Below are 22273 nucleotides of genomic sequence, written 5' to 3'. Positions count from 1 at the left end.
GAATTAGTCTTAGTTCTCAGCTGTGCGGGTGGCAGGGCTACAGAGGTCTTTGCCTTTTGCTCCCTGGGCAGCAGCCTGCTTGTAAACATGCAGAGAGTCACCAGGAGACTTGTGAGCAGCATCCTGCCTGGTATATGGCAGCTGTTTTCCGAACTCCGCAGGTCCTGAAAAGACTCACTGACCTTGGGACACTTAATAGTTTTTTTCAGATTTCTGTTTGATTTTTTTTTTCCAAGAAAATCCTATAAACCTCAGCATTCCCTGCCCTGAAATTGCCCTTGTAGGGGAGATCTGTGGCTGTGTCGCTCAGGATCACCATCGTTTATATTGCTTTGTCACCTTCCCCATGGGATTACAGCGTGACTCTCTTCATATGGACAATTTCCAGACTGTCCATGTATGCTGATGAACTACTTATGTTTATAAGACTTTCAGAATCTAATTTATGCAGGCAGTTTCTTCCCATGCCAAGTTTGAGAAAGATGACTTGAAACTGAGAAATGTCTAAAAGTCCCCTTGTAAACCCCCAAACCTATTTGGGTGTGATTACCTGCTCCCCTCACTACACGTAACACACACGGGTACACACACGGGCACAAGCATAACATGTCTCCGCAGCTGTAAGCTTATATATTGTTTCAGACCATTTTAAATAACCAAATTGGTCTCCTTGGTAAGAACAGAATAACTACTGGCCTGATATTCAGAAGAACTGTTGGCCTGGTATCCTGAATAAATGGCTAATCAACAGGTCAAATTCAGCTAGGAACACCATTAAAAATTCTAAATAATTAGATTTTTTATTGATAATTCAGCTTTCATTCATCTATCATGTCATCTTTTTTGCCTGGAATGCAAATACCACCTGTTTTTAAGCCCAGCTCAATTCCCATTTCTTGGGGCCTTATCCTAAGATCAGCCCAAATAAGTTACTATCTTCTCCATATTCCCACAGTATTTAGCATCCTCCAAACATTCTGAACAACCCAGGTATGATAGGCCTGTGTCCTCAACTCTGGTGTGTAAGTGCTTTAAGGGTAGGTCATGGTATGTATGCCGTACAGAACCTAATGCAGTGATGAGCCTATGTAGGTGGGTACATTTGTAATACATATAAAATATTTCTCAATTGATGATTGAATTGACATGGAATTTCCAGCAGCCTCAGACAGCTCCATGAATCGGTTTGGCCTGGTTAGGTGGGAAATGCGAACACTTCCTTCTGTCTGTTATCTACGGGTCATCCTAAAGATAAGCGTATTTCATTCCCTTTCACTTTAAGATGTGTACCAAAGTCTCGTAGACTGTGAAAGTTAGAACTGAGGTGGTAGCATTCACCTCATCCAACTTTCTTATTTTACAGGTTTTATTTTGGTATATGTTTTCTTGCCTAATTACTGTGTGTCTGTGAGTCTTACATTCTCGAAGACAATACTTCTGAAGCTTTAATAAGCAACAGAATCAGAGAGCTTCTTAAAAAACAAATCGCAAGGCTCCACCCTAGAATTTCAGGTTGGGTAGGTCTAGGCTGGGGCCTGAGAATTTGCATTTCTAATAAGCTCCCAGAGGATGCTGGTCTGTGGAACGCACTTTGAGTAACTGCCACCTACTGTCCTCCCCAGTCCACGTTAGATGCAGCTCTGTGCTGCTACAGCACCCAGGGCCTTCCCCTGTCATAGTTTATATCACACTGTATCTTAATATATTTCACATGCCTGTCTATCCTCCAGACTTTTACGTTCCTTGAGAACAGGAGCCACTATTATTCATCTTTGAATCTTATCTAGCACAAAGCCTACCATATAGTAGATGCCCAATAAATATTTGATGAATCAGTGGTGAAGGCTCAATAAATTCCAGTCAAACTATGCTGAACTGAGGTGTCCAGAGACTTTGTTTAGTCCAAATGTTGAACTTTGCTGCTATTCAACCTCAAAAAGAAGACATACAATTAGTAACTGCTGGACTCTGGTTCATGAGAAATCACTTCCAGTTGGAGAACATGCAAAAGATAGGTGGACTCACAGCTAACTCCTCTTAACTGTGCCCATCCAAGTCCACGTGACGGGCAGTGCAGCGTGGTAGGCACAGTGCTGTGTGTTGGGAGCACACCCAATCGCAGCCAATCACCGTCCTCAGGGAGCACATGGCCCATCAGGAGACAGCATATGACTGGACAGGGAAATCACCAAAGACGAGCTTCAGTCGTCTCAGTAAGGAAGGGGACTTGGGGTGGGACTAGGGGCTTGAACAAAGTGGAGAAGTGGTGATTCCCTGAGAAATGACTCGGAGAGAAGGCAGTATAGACGCGTCGCTCCAGAGTCTGACTGCCTGGGGCCCAGTCTTGGAGTCACTACTTTGCAGGTGTGTGAACTTAGAATGCTACTTGCCTCATTTGTACCTCAATTTTTTCATCTGTAAAATAGGGATAATAATAGTATCAGCACCTGGCATCTACCAAGCACTCAGTAAGGGATAACTATTAGTAGTATAATCATTACCATTAGTTGTATTATTTTTTTTTCCAGAGGACCACAAATGCTACATCCACCAAGCGCCATGCATCAGCAATGCAGAGCACTTAGTTCTTGGAATATTTCTCATGTATGGCATAGACAAGAAGGCAGGGAAGAGAGAGAAGTGGATTTTAGTGTCCTAGGGGAGGGAGACCATTTGATGTTTACTAAGATCTCAGCGTATGCCCCGCAAACCTTGTGAAATTTGATTTTACTTTAATAATAATTAAATGTCTCTCTCTCCCATTTATCAGATCGCATCCTATCTATTCTTGTAACCTAATTTACCACTATAAAGGTCAAAAAACCTCTAAATTTTAATATTATCATTAGTAATGTAAACTCAGCAGGTGAAAATTATGATAGTGGGTGCTTTATAGCGAAGAAAAATAAGAAATGTCATACTGAGAAATGGACTGGGAAAATAACATGCCAAGAGCACCATAATACAATTAATCTTTACCAGCAATAGAGTCAGTATCATGCAAGATAAATCAAGCCGACTAATTCTGGATGCACAGACATACATTTAAAGGTATCTCACTTTAGTTTCTTCTGTTTGCTGCTCCATTTTTATTGGTTGAGGAGATTTTTCATGTCAGTACTTTTTCAGGCAATGAAAGGTATGGACTTGCGTAGATACAGCAGTATGGGTTACGTTTTTTATGTATTGAAGAGAAACACACAGCTGTTTTTGATCCAGTATATTTTTTCATTTAGCAACATCTACAGCGGCATACAGTAAAACTAAAAATAAAATACTACAACCTACACTTTAAATAACGAGTGGAGTTATTGGAATACAGAGGAATTTTTTTTCTCATTTTTAGATTGTTTTTATTTAATATGGCTGTCACAAAACTATACCAAAAGAAAGTCATTTAATTGCCAGCCTGAGACCATGGTTTAAGTGTAGTGGGAACTGTGATAGCTGTAATTAAGTTACAATTCAGGCACAGTGATGCTCTCCGTATTTAATGGTAAACATTACAAAATTGAAATTACTCTTTCTTAATCAAAGTCTCTGTTCTCTTATTAAAAGTATATGTGGGATAATCCTATTTTTCAAGTAAGAACTAATAACAATAATATCTACATACACACACACACATATATTATATATGTGTATGTGGGAAAAGGGTTATATAAAAAAGGTAAATATCTGAATGTTAACAGTGCTTATATATAGGTAGTAGAATTTCAGTTAATTTTTATTTTCTCTTTATGTTTTGTAAATTTTCTACACTAAATATATATATTTATTATATATATTATATATTATATATGTATATAATATTTGTAATGAGAAAACCAAGAAAGATTATTAAGAATTAAAGTGAACTAGAGAATTGTCTGAAATTTTGGAAAAGAATGGAAAGGAAAAAGGTTGTAAGCTTATATTATGGTCTCCAAAAAAAGTTAATATTTAAATTAAAAACATGTTGAAAGTATTAATAATAGATACAAACTAAAAATTAACTTTTTCCTTTCTAAGATAGTAAATCAATTATTTTACTTTAAAATGATGCTACAACAAAGGCATTTAGGGACCAACAGGATGTAAAATGCCCCAAGCAATTGCCTTGTTTTGTCACTATCTACTTGCACATTCCTCATTACATCCTGTAAGTCACTCCAGGCCAAGGACACTGACCAAGTCCTGTGACTTCCAGTCAGTGTCACCTGTGAAGCTTATCCTCTCTATGGAGTAACAGATTCATTTGATTTAATTCAACAAATATTACCAAGGACCTCCTACTTATCCTTTCAAAGAATATTGGTTGCAGATTTACTATGTGCAGAAGACTGTGCTGGGTACCGAGGACATTGTTCCTGGGTAGAGAAATGATTACAGGTAGAACAACCACAGAGAGTCCAGGCAGGGATGCTTTTGAGTGACAGGGACAGCAGGTGTGCACTGGGACCATGCAGGAGAGGGAGAGAGATGGACGATGGGCTGGAAGGTCACTCTCAGCCCAGATGCTCTCCTGAGCTTGTGTCTCATGTTTCCATCTGCCTCCCTAAGACCTCACATCCAATATTTCTAAAGTACTGGAGCCGATATGGAGTTCTTTGTGATCTCTGATTCTAGTATCATTATTCTACTAGTCATCCAGACTTGACATTTAAATTTTTTTTAAGTCTCTCCTCTTCCCTCTGCTTCACTCACAGAATCTGTCCATTCCATCTTTAGAATGGGCTCTGTATCCCCCCTTTTCTGTCTTTTCCCATCACCTCAGTGGTTCTGCCACATACTTGGGGTGTGACTGGAGCATCGCCCTGGGTCCCCTGCCTGGGCCTCTTCACCTGCTCAGCCAGTCCTACATGTGGCCGACTCTTGGTCTTTGGAGTGCTGCTTTGACCTCAGCTTTCCTCCTCCCACTTCTTACAAACCAAGAGAGCACGTTTACCACATCCTCTTCTTCATTGGCCCCAACACTGTCTTTGAACCCTTCCCTGTTGCACAGACCGTGGTTACAACAAGTCACACCTGTCCAAAGGAAGTCTGTCACCACCTAACAGCAGCAGAGAGCCAGGCCCTGTCCCTGCTCACCCTGCTTCTCAGCTAGGCCCCTGCTGACTTTCTGCTGTGCTCCCCTTTCCTTTCATGACGCTGCAAGAGCCACTTGTCATCTGGCTGCCTAGAGCCCCTGCTGGCTCCCAAATGGGCCAGGACTGTGGTGTTGGGAGGGAAGAGATTTCCTCTACCCACTCTGGGTCCTTCTGGCCAGACAATGAGTTAAATTGACATGAGACAGAATAAGAGGAGAAAATCAAACAAAGCTTCATAATGTGCATGCATGGGAGAGATTCAGGCAAACTGAGCAACTCACCAAAATGGCGGAAGCTCTCACCTTAAATACCATACTCAGCTAAAGGCAAAGGAGGATGTTGGGGGTGGGGGGAGTCAGTTATGGGAGATTACCAGAAAAGCACAGTAAAAAAGAGTAAGGTTATTCTGCAGATTTAAGTCCTTGCCTTCCGTATTGAAAAGAGTTTCTAGAGATAAGGTCATCCCCATCTTTTTCCTGGTAAAAAGAGGGAGACACCTTTACAGATGGAGATTTCCTTTACAAATGTAAATGTCTCTTAACAAAGGGTAACTTCTACTTTTCAGAATTTCTCTCTTGTCTGCAGTTTTTAAAAGTAACCAGCCCAAAATAATCCTCATGCCAAAGACGCATTATGTTGGGGTGGCCAATTCCAGTCCCCCACAGTAGGCAGCCCTCAGAAGAGGGATTCAGTCCCAGTGCTCAACAGGCATTTTTCAACTGACACAGACCATAATAGGAGCCAGGAGGGCATTCAGGAGAGGCAGCCCAGCACAGTGGTTAAGATTCTGGAGCAAGACAGCATTGGTTCAAATCCCAAGTCTGCTTCCTACTAGTTGTGTGACCTTAGGCAAGTCATTAGCCTCTCTCTGCCTCATTTTCCTCATCTGTAAAATGGAAATACAATAGTACTGACCTTGTAGGGCTGTTCTGAGGATTAAATGAGTTCATATTTGGAAAGCTCTTATAATACTACCTGCACATAGTAAGCATTATGTAAGTGTTTATTAAATAAATATAACCAAGGATGATCTAAAAATAAGGCCACCAGGAGAAATGCTGTATCGGGATATCTCTGGCGCCTAAACTACGCTGAGTTTTCACCTTTCTTTGAAGCGTCCTTTTTTATGACCTATAACCAGTTCTCACCTATTTTAATCTTTGCAATTGGAAATCGGAGGAAACACAGTTCTTGGAGTTGTCTGAGGACATAATTCAGGCACCCTGGGTCCAACCATTGAACCTCAAGGAGGCAGAACATCTCAGCATGTAAAGTGGGGTCGTGGAGTAATGAGTCACTGCATGCTGGCTGAGGGCAGGAGCCCCCTTGTCTGTTTTCAGATCGTCTCTCTGAGGCTGAAGCCTGTGGGGCCTCTGAGGCATTCCTTGTGCAGACCCTGAACATCAAAGGCTTCTGAGGAAAGGGCACAGGTGGCTGGGAGCCCATGACCCTCAGGATTGGCAGTACCAGCCTTCAACAACTGATAAGATTAGCAAGGCCTTGGGACTTCTAACCCACAGAAAATTCCAGAGATCCTGCTTCTTCTTGGAGATTGATGCATTCTTACTTTCCCTTGAACCATAAGAAATTTTGAAGCTTACTCAATCACTCATTCTCATCAGTCCTTTTCTCATCCATTTGCTTTTTTTTTTTTAATTAAGGTTATAAAAGTTAACATCCTTGTGAGATTACGGTTGTACATTATTACTAGTCATATTGTAGGTACACCACTTCAGCCCTAGTGCCCTCCCCCCATCCCTCTTTCCCCTGGCAACCACCGATCAGTTCTCTTTGTCCATATGTTAACTACCACCTATGAGTGGAGTCGTACAGAGTTCGTCTTTCTCTGTCTGGTTTATTTCACTCAACATAATACTCTCAAGGTCTATCCATGTTGTTGTGAATGGGACAATTTTGTCCTTTTTTATGGCTGAGTAGTAGTCCATTGTATATATATACCACAACTTCTTTATCCAATCATCAGTTGCTGGGCACTTAGGTTGGTTCCATGACTTGGCTATTGTGAATAATGCTGCAATGAAGATAGGGGTGCATGGAACTTCTGGAATTGCTGATTTCAGGTTCTTAGGATATATACCCAGTAGTGGGATGGCTGGGTCATAAGGTATTTCTATTCTTAACTTTTTGAGGAATCTCCATACTGTTTTCCATAGTGGCTGCACCAGTTTGCATTCCCACAACAGTGTATGAGGGTTCCCTTTTCTCCACAGCCTCTCCAACATTTGTCACTCTTGGTTTTGGATATTTTTGCCATTCTAGCAGGTGTAAGGTGATATCTTAGTGTAGTTTTGATTTGCATTTTCCTGATGATTAGTGGTGATGAGCATCTTTTCATGTGTCTATTGGCCATCCATATATCTTCTTTGGAGAAATGTCTGTTCATGTCCCCTGCCCATTTTGTAATTGGGTTATTTCATTTTTAATTGTGGAGTTGTGTGAGTTCTTTGTATATTATGGAGATTAACCCTTTGTCAGATAAATAACTTGTGAATATTTTTTCCCAATTAGTGGGCTGTTTTTTTTTGTTTCAATCCTGTTTTCCCTTGGCTTGAAGAAGCTCTTTAGCCTGATGAAGTCCCATTTGTTTATTCTTTCTATTGTTTCCCTCATGTGAGGGGTTATGGTGTCCGAAAAGATTCTTTTGAAGCTGATGTCAAAGAGTGTGCTGCCGATATTCTCTTCTAGAAGACTTATTGTTTCAGGCCTAATCTTTAGGTCTTTGATTCATTTTGAGTTTATTTTAGTGAATGGTGAAAAAGAATGGTTGATTTTCATTCTTTTACATGTGGCTGTCCAGTTTTCCCAGCACCATTTGTTGAACAGACTTTCTTTCCTCCATTGTAGGCCCTCAGCTCCTTTGTCAAAGATTAGCTGTCCATAGATGTGTGGTTTTATTTCTGGGCTTTCAATTCTGTTCCATTGATCTGTGCATCTGTTTTTGTACCAGTACCATGCTGTTTTGATTACTGTGGCTTTGTAGTATGTTTTGAAGTCAGGGATTGTGATGCCTCCAGCTTTGTTCTTCTTTCTCAGGATTGCTTTAGCAATTCGGGGTCTTTTGTTGCCCCATATGAATTTTTGGATTCTTTGTTCAATTTCTGTAAAGAATGACATTGGAATTCTGATTGGGATAGCGTTGAATCTGTAGATTGCTTTAGGTAGTATGGACATTTTAACTATGTTTATTCTTCCAATCCATGTGCATGGAATGTCTTTCCATCTCTTTATGTCGTCGTCGATTTCTTTCAAGAAGGTCTTGTAGTTTTCGTCGTATAGATCTTTCACTTCCTTGGTTAAATTTATCCCAAGGTATTTTATTCTTTTTGTTGCGATTGTGAATGGGATTGAGTTCTTGAGATCTTTGTCTGTTAGTTCATTGTTAGCATATAGAAATGCTACTGATTTATGTATGTTGATTTTATACCCTGCAACTTTGCTGTAGTTGTTGATTGTTTCTAATAGTTTTTCTGTGGATTCTTTGGGGTTTTCTATATATAAGATCATGTCGTCTGCAAACAGCGAGAGTTTTACTTCTTCATTGCCTATTTGGATTCCTTTTATTTCTTTTTCCTGCCGAATAGCTCTGGCCAACACCTCTAGTACTCTGTTGAATAAGAGTGGTGAAAGTGGGCACCCTTGTCTTGTTCCTGTTTTGAGAGGGATGGGTTTCATTTTTTGTCCGTTGAGTATGATGTTGGCTGTGGGTTTGTCATATATGGCCTTTATTATGTTGAGGTACTTTCCTTCTATACCTATTTTATTGAGGATTTTTATCATAAATGGATGTTCGATCTTGTCGAATGCTTTCTCTGCATCTCTTGAGATGATCATGTGGTTTTTGTTTCTCATATTGTTAATGTAGTGAATCACGTTGCTTGACTTGCGGATGTTGAACCATCCCTGTGTCCCTGGTATAAATCCCACTTGATCATGGTGCATAATCTTTTTGATATATTGCTGTATTCAGTTTGCCAAAATTTTGTTGAGGATTTTTGCATCTATGTTCATCAGTGATATTGGCCTGTAGTTTTACTTCTTTGTGTTGTCCTTTTCAGGTTTGGGGATCAGGGTGATGTTGGCTTCATAGAATGTATTAGGGAGTGCTCCATCTTCCTCTATTTTCTGGAACAGTTTGAGAAGGATAGGTATTAAATCTTCTTTGAATGTTTGGTAGAATTCTCCAGAGAAGCCGTCTCGTCCTGGACTCTTATTTTTCGGGAGGTTTTTGATTACTGTTTCTATTTCTTTACTTGTGATTGGTCTATTCAGATTCTCTATTTCTTCCTGATTCAGTTTTGGTAGGTTGTATGAGTCTAGCAATTTATCCGTTTCTTCTAGGTTGTTCAATTTATTGGCATATAGTTTTTCATAGTATTCTCTTATGATCCTTTGTATTTCTTTGGTATCTGTTGTGATTTCTCCTCTCTCGTTTCTAATTTTATTTATTTGAGACTTCTCTCTTTTTTTTAGTGAGCCTGGCTAAGGGTTTGTCGATTTTGTTAATTTTTTTGAAGAACCAACTCTTTGTTTCATTGATCCTTTCTACTGTCATTTTTGTTTCAATATCATTTATTTCTGCCCTAATTCTTATTATTTCCCTCCTTCTACTGACTTTGGGCTTTGTTTGTTCTTCTTTCTCTAATTCCGTTAGGTGTTGTTTGAGGTTGTTTATGTAAGATTTTTCTTGCTTATTGAGGTGAGCCTGTATTGCAATGAATTTTCCTCTTAGGACTGCCTTTGCTGCGTCCCAAATAATTTGGTACTGTGTGTTTTCATTTTCATTTGTCTCCCGATAATATTTGATTTCTTCTTTAATTTCTTCAATAATCCATTGTTTGTTCAGTAGCATGTTGTTTAGTCTCCACATTTTTGGCCCTTTCCCAGCTTTATTCTTGTAGTTGATTTCTAGTTTCATAGCATTGTGATCAGAAAAGATGCTTGATATTATTTCAACCCTCTTGAACTTATTGATGCTTGCTTTGTTTCCCAAGATATGGTCTACCCTTGAGAATGTTCCATGCACACTTGAGAAGAATGTGTAACCTGCTGTTTTTGGATGAAGTGTCCTATCTATATCTATTAGGTCCATCTGATCTAATTTTTCATTTAATTCTATAATTTCCTTGTTGATTTTCTGTCTGGATGATCTGTCCCTTGGTGTTAATGGGGTGTTGAGGTCCCCTACTATTATTGTATTGCTGTTGATGTCTCCTTTTAGTTTTGTTAATAGTTTCTTTACGAATTTTGGTGATCCTGCATTAGGTGTGTATATATTTTTAACTGTTATGTCATCTTGGTGGAGCGCCCCTTTTATCATTATATACTGCCCCTCTTTGTCTTTCTTTATCTGTTTTGCTTTGAAGTCTACTTTGTCTGATATAAGTATGGCAACACCTGCTTTCTTTTGTTCATTATTAGCTTGGAGTATTGTCTTCCATCCCTTCACTTTGAGTCTGTGTTTGTCTTTGGGGCTGAGGTGTGTTTCCTGGAGGCAGCATATTGTTGGATCTTGTTCTTTGATCCATCCTGCCACTCTGTGCCTTTTGATTGGAGAGTTCAATCCATACACGTTTAGTGTGATTATTGAAACGTGGGGGCCTACTGTTGCCATTTTATCACTTGTTTTCCAGTTCTTTTGCATTTTGTCCTGATGGAGAGCTGTTACTTTGTGTTATTGTCCTTCTGCTTATCTCCTTTGTTCTGGATTTTGTAAGCCCTTTCCTTTTTTTGATTTTTCAGGAATGAGTTTCTTCCTGAGCAATTCTTGAAGAGGAGGTTTTGTGGTGATGAACTCCCTTAACTTTTGTTTATCTGGGAAAGTTTTTATTTCTCCATTGTATTTGAAGGATATTTTTGCTGGGTAGAGTATTCTTGGCTGCAGGTTTTTGTCCTTCAGAGTTTTGAATATTTCATTCCAATCTCTTCTAGCCTGTAAGGTCTCTCCTGAGAAATCTGCTGATAGCCTTATGGGTTTCCTTTGTAAGTTATTTTCTTCTTCCTGGCTGCCCTTAGTATTTTCTCTTTGTCATTGACTTTTGCTAGTTTCACTACTATATGTCTTAGGGTTGGTCTTCTTGCGTTAATAAAGTTTGGAGATCTATTGGCTTCTGTAACATGAATTCCATTTCTCTTCCCAAGTTTGGAAAGTTCTCAGCTATTATTTCTTTGAACAGGCCTTCTGCCCCCTTCTCCTTCTCTTCTCCCTCTGGTATACCTATAATCCTTATGTTGCATCTCCTAATTGAGTCGGATAATTCTCGGAGAGTTTCTTCATTTCTTTTTAGTCTTAATTCTCTCTCTTCCTCTGCCTGAAGCATTTCTATATTCCTATCCTCCAAATTGCTAATTCTGTCCTCCATATTATCAACCCTACTGTTCAGAGAGTCCAGATTTTTCTTAATCTCCTCCATTGTGTTGTTCATCTCCAGTATTTCTAATTGGTTCTTCTTTATAGTGTCAAGCTCTTTTGTGACATAGCTCCTGAACTCATTGAGTTGTCTATCTGAATTATCTTTTAGGTCGTTGAGTTTTTTCATAATGGCAGTTTTGAAATCATCATCATTTAGATTATAGATTTCATTGTCTTTGGGATTGTTTTCTGGGTGCTTATCATTTTCCTTCTGTTCTGGAGATTTAATATATTTTTTCATACTGCTTGATGGCGTGGGTTTGTGCCTCTGCATAGAGATAGAGTTTAGTCGCTGCTTCCACTTGTTGCGACTGGTGTGTGTGGTGGGGCAGCTGTTTAGATGCCCCAACCAGGAACCCTGTCAGCTGTTACTGACTGGGCCTGGACCCCTCCTCGTAGTCACAGTGGTCCTGTGGGGTCCCTCGTCGGTTGTGGGGGCAATCGCAAGGGGGCCTCAGGCTGCTGGTGCCTACTGCTGCAGCCTACCTAGACGCACTCCCTCCTTGTGGTCTGCAGCAGTGTTGTGGGCTTTCCCATCAGCCAGGAGCAGGATCACCTATAATCTCCGATTTGTCCCTAACAGAGCCCACCATATCACACTTGTCCACTATAAGTCCCAGCAGAGCTATGGGTATCTTCTGCAGTCTGTCGTTAGCTCACCTAGCTGTGCTGCTTTTGCCCCAGGGCCTTCCCGCCTTGCGATTGCCAGTCGGGACCTCTCCACTAGTGCTGTGCAGAGGCTTTCACTGAGGCTGCTGTAAGAACCTGGAGTTCCCCCCTGGGCTATGTAGCTGTTTCACCGGAGCTCTACCCTGCCCCACTTCACTCTCACGGGATCTCTGGGAGCCCCTTGCCTCGTCTGGGACACGGCCAGAGTCTGTGGGCCTGGCGGTGGCTTGTAAGCTGCTGCCTTGTGGGGAATTCTGCTCTAGGGACCTTCCTGGTGTTCCGAATGCTGTGCAGGGCCTCCCTGCCAATGGTGAGCAGAGGCCCTCCCTGCTGGGGGGTGCGGGACCCTGAAGCGACCCCCCGGGCCACAGAGCCAGGTGTTGGAACTCCACCCAGTCCCCAAGCGTGTCCATGGGAAGTCCGGGCACCCCCTGCACTGACCCGTGCGCAGGAGACCGTGAGCCCAGCAGCAGCTTGCAGCCTGGAGCCGCCCCGGGGGATCTTCCCACCAGGAGCTTCCCTTTGTCCTGGATTCTGGTCGTGGCCTCCCTGCTAATGGCGAGCAGAGGCTTTCCCTGCCAGGGACATGCAGGAACCTGGAGCCTTCCCCCACGCCACAGAGCCAGGCGCTGGAGCTCCAACCGTGTCCCCAAGCACGTCTACGGGAAGTCCAGGTGCCCCCTGCACCGAGCCATGTGCCAGAGACCATGAGCCCAGTGGCAGGTTGCAGTCTGGAGCTGCCCCGGGGGATCCGCCCACCGGGAGCTTCCCGTTTTCCTGGATTCTGGGCGTGGGCTCCCTGCTAATGGCAAGCAGAGGCTTTCCCTGCCAGGGAAATGCAGGACCCCAGAGCCTTCCCACATGCTACAGAGCCAGGCGCTGGAGCTCCAACCGTGTCCCCAAGCACATCTACAGGAAGTCCAGGCACCCCCTGCACCAAGCCGTGCGCCTGAGACTGTGAGCTCAGCGGCAGCTTGTGGTCTGGAGCCACCCCAGGGGATCTGCCCACCGGGAGCTTCCCTTTGTCCTGGATTCTGGTCGTGGCCTCCCTGCTAATGGCGAGCAGAGGCTTTCCCTGCCAGGGAGGTGCGGGACCCCAAAGCCTTCCCCCACGCCGCAGAGCCAGGCGCTGGAGCTCCAACCGTGTCCTCAAGCATGTCTACAGGAAGCCGAGTGCCCCCTGCACCGAGCCGTGCGCCGGAGACCGTGAGCTCAGTGGCAGCTTGCGGTCTGGTGCCGTGCCCGGCCCGCCAGGAGCTTCTCTTTGTTCTGGCTTCTGGGAAGGGCCTCCCTGCTAATGGCGAGCAGAGGCCTTCCCTGCCGGTGGGTGCAGGACCCTGGGGATTTCCCCCTGGGCTTAGGTGTGATCACGGGGTCTTGGGTAGGGGTGTTGTCACCTGTTTCCACTGTCGCTCCGCTGGTGAGTGCACACTCCTGCCCTTGGTGTGTGGCGATGCTATGGGGGAGTCCGCTGGAAGAGAGCCTCCTGCAGGAACTAGGCTGTCCGGGGGTCGGGGGTCAGGGGTCAGAGAGTTTTCACCTATTTCCACCTCCTCCCGGGGGGAAGTTCGTCCACCTTCCAATGTGTAGTAGCACGAGACTTTTAGGCATCTTGAGATGCTATCTGGATATCCTTTGTTAATCGGTGAATGTCCAATTAGTTGTAGATTCGACGGGGGAGAGACAAAGAAGACCTCTCACTCTGCCATCTTGGTCCTGCCCCCCTCATCCATTTGCTTTTTGACTGTTTTTCTCCCTCTGCTTCCTCTTGCCTTTCTAATTCTTATTGGCATTGAAATCCCGGATAAGTATCCATTGTGTGTACCGAGTTGGCTGCCTTATTCTGAAGGGAAGCTTCAAGTCAGGGAGAAGGGCACAAAATTCCATGGAATTTTGGAGCAGGAAGACACTGTAGAGGTCATCTGCTTCAAATCCCTCTTTGCACAAACAGAAACAATGGAACAGGGTACACAGCATTGGTGGCAATTAGAACCAGTCTTCTGTGTCCAAATCCATCATTTTTTCACTATTCCAGGCCACTGTTTATGGGCCATTCCTTTATTTATCAGCCACCAGGCACCTGCTTTGTGATAGTCACTGACTCATAAAGGAAAGTATAAGAAATATCTCCACTCTCCTTCTCCCCTGACTACAGTTCTAATCTTAGGAAGAATAGCTTGAAGGTTATTGGAGACCGGCATATCACCTGATGGATTGCTTTTGGTACTTTGACAAAAATGTGAGCAAAGGATATTGAAGTAGCTGATTGGTGTCTTGACTGTGGTCTGCAGGGACTCTGATTTCATGAAGTATGATGTTTAAGAGGAGGGCATAGGAGCAAACAGCAAAACCAGGCCATGGAATAAGGAAAGCAGAGAAGGAATGAGAACCTTATGGTGTAGTGTTGGCAAAGTGGGAGGTGACATGGTGAATCTTTACCATGCAGATCATGACAATTGTCCCACTCACCTTATACTAATCCCTATAGAGGCCACCAGCTCTTGGAGGGCCACAGGGAGAGTCACATGGTAGTAATCTCCCTATTTAGTGTGTGTGGTAGAGGGGATGTCACTCAGTATGTTATTCAATGAAGTAGTCAACTACTGGCTGTGCTTACATATAGTTCTTCAAAATGACATCTGTGTGTCATTGGCTTCTTTTCCGATAATAAGGATAGCAGTCTAATAACATTGCCACAGAACATTTGGAAAACAGAAAATATACACAACTTGAAAACTACCACTTTTGCATACAGATTTTATATAATTGAAGTCAAGGTCTCACACAGAATTCTTGCATGGCTTCAGTGACCTAAGTGTGTATTATGCACCTGTTCTGTATCCAGTCAGTCCTGAAAACAATAAAGGAGAATGATGATGCACAATATATCCCTATAACTTTATAGTTTTCAGAAGCACCGTCTCACATATGGCATTTGGTCTTCACAGCAACCTTGGGGATAAGCGTAAGTTATTATCCATGTTTTTACATAGAGAAAGCTCACAGATGCTCAGCGTCAAGTTATCCAGCACAGAAATAATGGTGACCGAATCAGAACACAGGTTCCACTCGGCTGTGCTGCCTAACTTGCTCAGATATGGTGACTGCCCTAAAGAAATGGACGGTTTTGTTGAAGACACAAACACAGGTGAAAGTCAGTTCTTTGCAAAGGTATAAGTGATCAACTGCCACATAAGTGACATAGGAAATGTGTTTAGATAAGGAAAACTTACACAAGTGGCCTGGAATAAATGCCTCTGAGAGATATGGGACTTGTGCTGTGTGTAAAAATGTAAGTAGGAAGTGGTGGAGAAAAGGGAGGAGGGGCTTCCTAAGACCATAACTGGACATAACATATAAAGAGCATAGGCTGTTTTGGTCAGATTGAACCTGAAATGCCAGGCTCAGTCTGGCATTTTCCTGTGGGTTATCAGAAAGCATCTGAGTTTTAAATTGGAGATTGACAAGATGAAGTGGCATTTTAGAAGAGTGATCTGGTGGTACTATGAAGGTGGATTGAAGAGGAAGACACCAGAGGCAGAGACAAAGCAGGAGCCTCTTGCAGTGGTCAAAGTAAGAAACTAGGAGAACTGATAGTAGAACACCGTGGTGGCAGGGGATATGGGGGGGGGGGGGGGGCAAGAGAGACACCTCACAGAGATGTGATAGAATTTGGATCTAGAGAAGTCTGAAAAGCACTTAGGGATCAAGAGAGGATGAATCAAAGACAAGATGAAGGTTTCAAGCCCCTGCAAGTGGAAGAATGATGGTGCTACTAATAGAAACAGAAAAGTCAGAAGACGGTGAAATCTGACAGGTGAGATGAATTGGATTTTATATATAGAATTATAAAATTTTAAAGAACCACATCAGGCAAGACTGGGGTTCCGACATTTTTTTAAATAAGGAAATTTCTTTAAATGAGGCTTTCCTTAGAAGACTTGTAGTATAAAACAGGAGGAAGTGGTAAGGAAGCAGGAATTCTAGAGATCTGCTCCTTGGACCTTCCATGTCACTGGAGAGCTGATGGGGTTCCATGGAGGAGTATTCAGAGGTAATTGACCCTACCCCATGCCCTAATTCTTAGACAAGTGGTCTGAGGCTTTCAGATGTTAAGTGACTTGCCCAAGGTCAACCCATTGTGTTATTGGAAGAGGCAAGGCTAAAACTCAAGTATGTAGTGTCTCTTCTACCACCTCATGGTCGCCTCTCATTTTGAATTTGAACTGGTCAGTGGTAAGTGCAAGCAGACAAGCCCCGTGGTTTGAAGTCAAAGAGTTAAGTGTAATGATGGTTGAACCCAGGAGAATGAAAGAACTCTGATAGAAGAGGATAGAGAAGAAAAACTGGTAACAGAACTTTGGCAAGTACCAAAGTTAAGAGTATAAAAGGAGGAAGAAAGTAACCTTCTCCACGGGTACTGGACCAGCAGAGGGAATGAAAAAGTGAGTGAAGACTTAACAAAAAATTAGGAGGAAAAAAACCAGGACCTCTTATGTAACAGAAGCAAGTGAGGTAGATGGTTTAAGAGGGGCTGATATCAGTGATGTCAAATATCACATGGTAAGAGGACTGAGAAAATACAGAAGTCACTGAAAACGTTTCAAAGGATAGCTTCGTGAGGATATTGATGAGAAAGCTGAGATTTTAGGTGGTGAGGCAGCAGACACAGTGGGTATACACCACATACTCAAGAAGCTTTGCAGTAGAACGAAAATAGCACTAAAGTCAAGGAGGGCACGGGAATGATGAAATGAAAGGAATAACAAAAGAATTTTATAAAGCTGGGGAAGCCATATACTTGGTTCTTAGGGGCTTGGGTGGGTGGCAGAGAACAAAAACAAAGCAACAACAAAGCATAGTTCTAGCTCAGTAAATTATTGAAAATAGCTTTCCTAAATGGATAAATTACTTTGATCATTTCTCAAAGTAAATGATAAGGACTCTGAGAGGGGAAATTTCTGCCTTTAAATAGCTAACTCTTTAAGAAGTCTTTTAAAAAGTACATGAGATCTAGTTTCCAGTTATTGAAAACATCTTCTTCCAGCCCTTTGATGATTCCTTCTAAGTGTCAGAGAAATTAGAGTTAAAAGGTAGACTGAGAAAAGATTGGTTAGATAATCTTGTTCGTTCTCCTGCCAAGTACGGAAGTGTTACCAATTGTGCATTTTCTAGTGTGGAGCACTTTGACCGTGTCAACTGAAAGGTGTTCTTGCCACTTCCCTTGGAATACCATTTCATAATCCTAACAATCTCACTGTGCGCAAACTCTTGATCTCCATCCTAATATTTCCTTCCCACTGTATGCTTTGTACACCATTAACAATTTGTCCTTAGTGACCTCCCTCACCTCCCCATCCCATCCGCTCTTATCCACATCCAGTTATGTGGCATAAATATTTATTGGGTGGCTGAAAGTAAAAGCAAGCTTAATTTACATGCAAGGAGGGTTTGGTTTGGGGAATTATTTAGTCCCACATTCTCTCTGTCTATTCCCTTCACCTTAACCAGTTATGATGATGGAGCTCTTTTGACAAACATTAGATAATAATTTATATTTGTACGCAGTAAGTGAAAACATGGAAAGAAGGGAGAGATGTTATTTATATCTACTTTGTACTTTGTAGACTAGCCCAAACTCGCAGCTATCAATAATTGTAATTCTCTTGTTCAACTGAATAGCCCGATTATAAATATAGACAAATCAAATTAACTTTATTTTTCAAGGAACCCATGATACATGAGTCATTATAACACCCTTCCTCTTTTTTTAATGCTGGAAAAAAGATAAAAGCCCAGCACATCAAGTGGCTATATAAAATCACGATCCTGTCTTCTAGCCCTTAATATACAACCATATTAATTTTAAATTTTGTCTCTGGCAAAATGTATGACATCAGCATTCACCCATATCATTAATTCTGTGACTTTGTCAGCAAGAGTCTGAGCTTGTATATCATGCCCCAGGCAGGCTTAGGCTCCAGAGCGCTTAGTCATAGTAACTCTTTTGAGTGGTCACAAGTTGGCGCACTTCACTAAAGGATGTTATAGACCCAAGTCTCAAGTTAATATGCTTGGACACACCTATGAGTATAATGAAAATGGTATTTCCCCTTTAGGAGATTCTTGAGGCCAACTTAGTACGATATGCAAGCACTCCTTGGAACCTGCCTGATCAGCTTCATTAGGTCCTGTACCACTTCCCAACATAATTCTCCATCCTGGAGGAGTCAGAAAAGCAGCTCCATCTCCATCCTGGACAGAACTCGCAGTAGCACCCAAAGGCTGAAGCATCTGCCAAGCCTCAGGTTTCTGTCAGGCCCAGGCCTGCTGGACTGTTGTGAGAGCCTTGGAGAGAGGTGTCTCCACTCCACGGTCGCTGACGATGACCATGTAGGAGTACATCATTTGTGGTCAGCAGAGCACAGGCTACAGTATTGAATCTCAAGAAATATTTCCACAGAAAAGTAGTCCTAGGATTCTTTCTTATCTTTCCATCCTCATTTGCCCAACCCTAAAACATTATCAAAGCACCGCTTACTGGCAGGCTACATCTGGCTCCTCGTAGATGTTCATTCAGTAGCAGTTGTTGGGGTCTGCTCAAAGTCCCCTCTCTTCATGACTCCAGCTTTGAATATGGGGACAGGTGTCTAACAGCATTCTCGAGTGGTCTCAATCTATTCTGCCCTTGCCATTTATTGCTGACTCCTGACATGCTGCCTGCCCTCTATGGTCCATTTCCCTAACTAAACCTGGATCCTCAACTGTGTGATGGCCCCAGGACACCACTCAGTTTTGGCAATTAATGTGGGCCTGTTGTCTGCCAAACCCTTCTCAGTAATTTCATTTGGTCCCAATTATCATCCAGGCTCTGAACAGATCACCCTTTATTGGAGATACTGTTTCTACTGACCTCAGGGGTTCATTATTTGTATTCTTAAATGATGCAATCATCATCCTAGTTAATGTTTTTCCATCTTCCTTCTTCCTAAACTTCTGTTGGGAGACTTTTACAGAGCCTCAGCCTGTACTCTGCTTAGCAATCTTACTCTCCCAGGCATAGAAGCCTAGCACCATGTCCCTGTGGGACCTGTATGTCCTTAGGGCAGACCACTAACAGAACTCAGCAAGCTCCTTGTCCCCACTAGCCCAGAGAGATGCAGCATCCACACAGCCTTCTCTGCTCCAATTGAGACACAGCCTAATCAGAAAACACCGTATGTTATTTCATCACAGAAGGACTTCCTATTCCTTTCCCTGTAGCTCCCCTTTATAAAATGTTCTAATCTCATCTAATAAACCTTTGGGTTTATTCTGTCTTAAAGTTCTTCATTGTGTTTCCACTGGGGCTTGTTCCCAAGATCCCTTTTTGAAGTAGAAGAGCGTTTCTCATCTCTAGTGACCGTTTATGTCCAGCTGGCTCCAGACTTGCCCTGGACCATTCCCTAAACCCTCTCTGACCCCAGTCCTCATGGGCACACTCCTACCATCAGCCCCAGGCCGTAGTTGGTACCCTCTGATCTGGTTCCCATCTTTACCTTACCCATCCTCTCTTGGTCTCCATCACTCAGTCTTCAGCAGGTAAGTCTGGCCTTTAGAGGAGCCTCTAAAACGCTCACCAAATACCACCAAGTGCATGTCTCAGGAGGGTCTTCTTTCCTGGCAATTTCTAATTCCCTCAGATTTACAAATCAGTAGCTCATAGATTAAATTAAGCTTGTGGATCTATTTTGATTGGCATGCACTGAGGTTTTGGATTTTTTTTCTGTCTTTTCTTTTTTTTATTTGAATGCCTTCAGATGGGGTTTGTGCTCTTTTCATGCCCAACATGCTCCCAGTGCTTTCCTATATGGTTTTATCTGGCCAATTTTGTTAATTTATATTAACTAGCTAAATATCTATCCTATAACCAGTTCCAGGCCTGGTAACACCTGCCAAACCATTTGCTCAGACCATCTAAGTTCTCCTTTGTCCTTCCCTATCTGTCCTCTGTCATCCTGGCAGATTCCCCATCATCAAATCAAAACAGTGTCCTTAACCCTTTGCTCAATATGCTAGTCCTCTGAAGCTTATCTTTCCATGAGAAAATTCCCTCCAAGACTCAATTACCGTAATGATTCTACTATCCCATATATGCAGGTCTCTGACCATTACATTTGATTTTTCTATTAAATCATTCTCCAGTTTGAGTGCTAATATCAAGTCTGGGAGAATATGAGTTAAATATTTTTCTCTGTTTTTAAATAAAAAAGACCATAGACAGAACTAAAAATAGTCCAGCCTCAATGTTTCATGCGCTATTGGCTTGTTGTACAAGTCTTCATTTTTAGTTTCCAAAGAAAAGAATTTCCCAACCTTCGCTTTATCTACCTTTTGCAGTTGTGTATAAAGACTATGCTTACTCAACTTAAACACTCCTAACAACAATTGTATCTCACCTTCGCAATGGGCCCTGTTTCCCTGCACACTCAAACAAGTTACTAGCCTAGTATTATAAATCAGTCTGTATGTGCTTTTCAAGAGAATTTTTCATATTTGAAATAAAACATGTTAAAGTAGCTACAGTCAAATACAGTTTTTGCTAACAGGATTTAATCAAAACATGGACAAAAACCTAAGATAATTGGCACCAAATGTGCCACTTTTGGAGAGCGTTACTCGGTTTGCTCAGAGTGGTAGCTAGGAGCTTAAGTTCTAGAATTACTTTTCTACTGTTGGGCAAATAGATCAATTACTTATAAAAGTTGATCTTCAGTTATAAATGAAGTGATGTCCTGTTTTATAGAATTTAAAAGACCTGGTGGCTTTTATTGAAATTTACAGAATCTACATAAACACCTCTATGGTTTTTGTTTTTTAACTTTATAGGAAATCAATGTGTTGACAGTTGCGTTGGTCAACCAAGACCGAGAGAACAATATTGAGAAAAGAAGCCAAGGCTTAAAATCAGAGAAAGAAGCTCTGCTAATCGGTAAGGAAATTCTGTTTTCCTCATCTGTTCTCTTAAATAATTCTCAGGTAATTTACTTAAATAATATTTAAGTAATTCACCTTCAACGTGTTAACAATTTAAACAGCTTTGCCTTCTATCAGAAGTGAGATTAACTCTGTCAAGATTGTATTATGTACATTTCAAATTAGGGTTGTACAAACCAATGAGGGTTTTGCTCTTCTATAACCATGTATATTAGTTAGCTGTTGATCATAAATCTGAGTACTAGAAGACAGATTAATTTGCATCTCACATGTTACAAATCTGATTTCAAAATCTGGACTCATCAATTCCAAGTGGAGGCCACATTGAATCCAACCCAAACGTTCCAAACCAAGCCAGATCCCCAGGCTCAAGAGAGACCACATCCTGAGGTCAGCCCAAGGCCAGACCTACAATGCTGATGATATAAGGGCATCCAGACTACCACTGCTGGGCTACTCTAGGACAGTCTAATCCAGGCTTCCCTGCCCAAGTTTGGATCCATTTACCCAAGTTAAATAAAACAAGCTGGCCGCTAAGCAAAGGGAAAGTAGAAGGAAGGACGTTGCTGTTCATTTAAAAAAAATCGCTTGGCCCACAAAATACATCTAGGGTGGCTTTTTCTGTATCTGGACCAGAGGTGACGCTCTAAATGTTCCCTTTTGATCATCCTCATGAGCAGATTCAGAAGTAGTACTTATTCTCACAAGGAAGAGTTCTTGATGAGGACGTGTTAGTAATGTGCCTGGAACCCTACCTTAGGAGCCTGTATGTTTAAGGCTGTTTCCGGATTCCTCAAACTCAGAGAAGGAGAAACCACCATCTTCACTCTGTGATGCACAGCATTAGTTCAAGCTGCGCCTTGGCACTGACCCTAGACTGGGGTTCCAAGTTTAGACTGGCTCCTCTGTGGCATGGTTAAGAGTGAAGAATGAGGCCACTGTACATGTGAGACACATTGTTCTGTAGTTCATCATCTGGCAGAAGTAGCACCTGGCTGCATTTTCTAAATACTGCATGTACGCACCTCAAAATGACAGGTACACCAGGGCCCGCAGAAGCTGGCACAGGAGGAATTAAATTCAAAAGATAGTCCAAACTTCATCCATCATATATAGATTTTTCAACTAC

At 42.2% G+C, this 22273-nt stretch overlaps 1 protein-coding gene across 10 annotated transcripts in view; it reads left to right on the top strand.

Moving 5' to 3' along the window:
* ENOX1 (ecto-NOX disulfide-thiol exchanger 1) overlaps positions 1-22273 on the top strand; it is a 535380-nt gene that overhangs the window by 492179 nt on the left and 20928 nt on the right. For all 10 annotated transcript variants that reach the window (XM_046663943.1, XM_046663938.1, XM_046663939.1 and 7 more), the window contains one exon: positions 21037-21139. In XM_046663943.1, coding sequence (XP_046519899.1) covers positions 21037-21139 — 103 coding nt within the window. The remainder of the gene's footprint in view (positions 1-21036; positions 21140-22273) is intronic.

The sequence above is a fragment of the Equus quagga genome, chromosome 6 (genome assembly GCF_021613505.1).
Source record: "Equus quagga isolate Etosha38 chromosome 6, UCLA_HA_Equagga_1.0, whole genome shotgun sequence".
Taxonomy (NCBI): Eukaryota; Metazoa; Chordata; class Mammalia; order Perissodactyla; family Equidae; genus Equus; species Equus quagga.
This window is presented reverse-complemented; position numbering and strand designations above follow the sequence as displayed.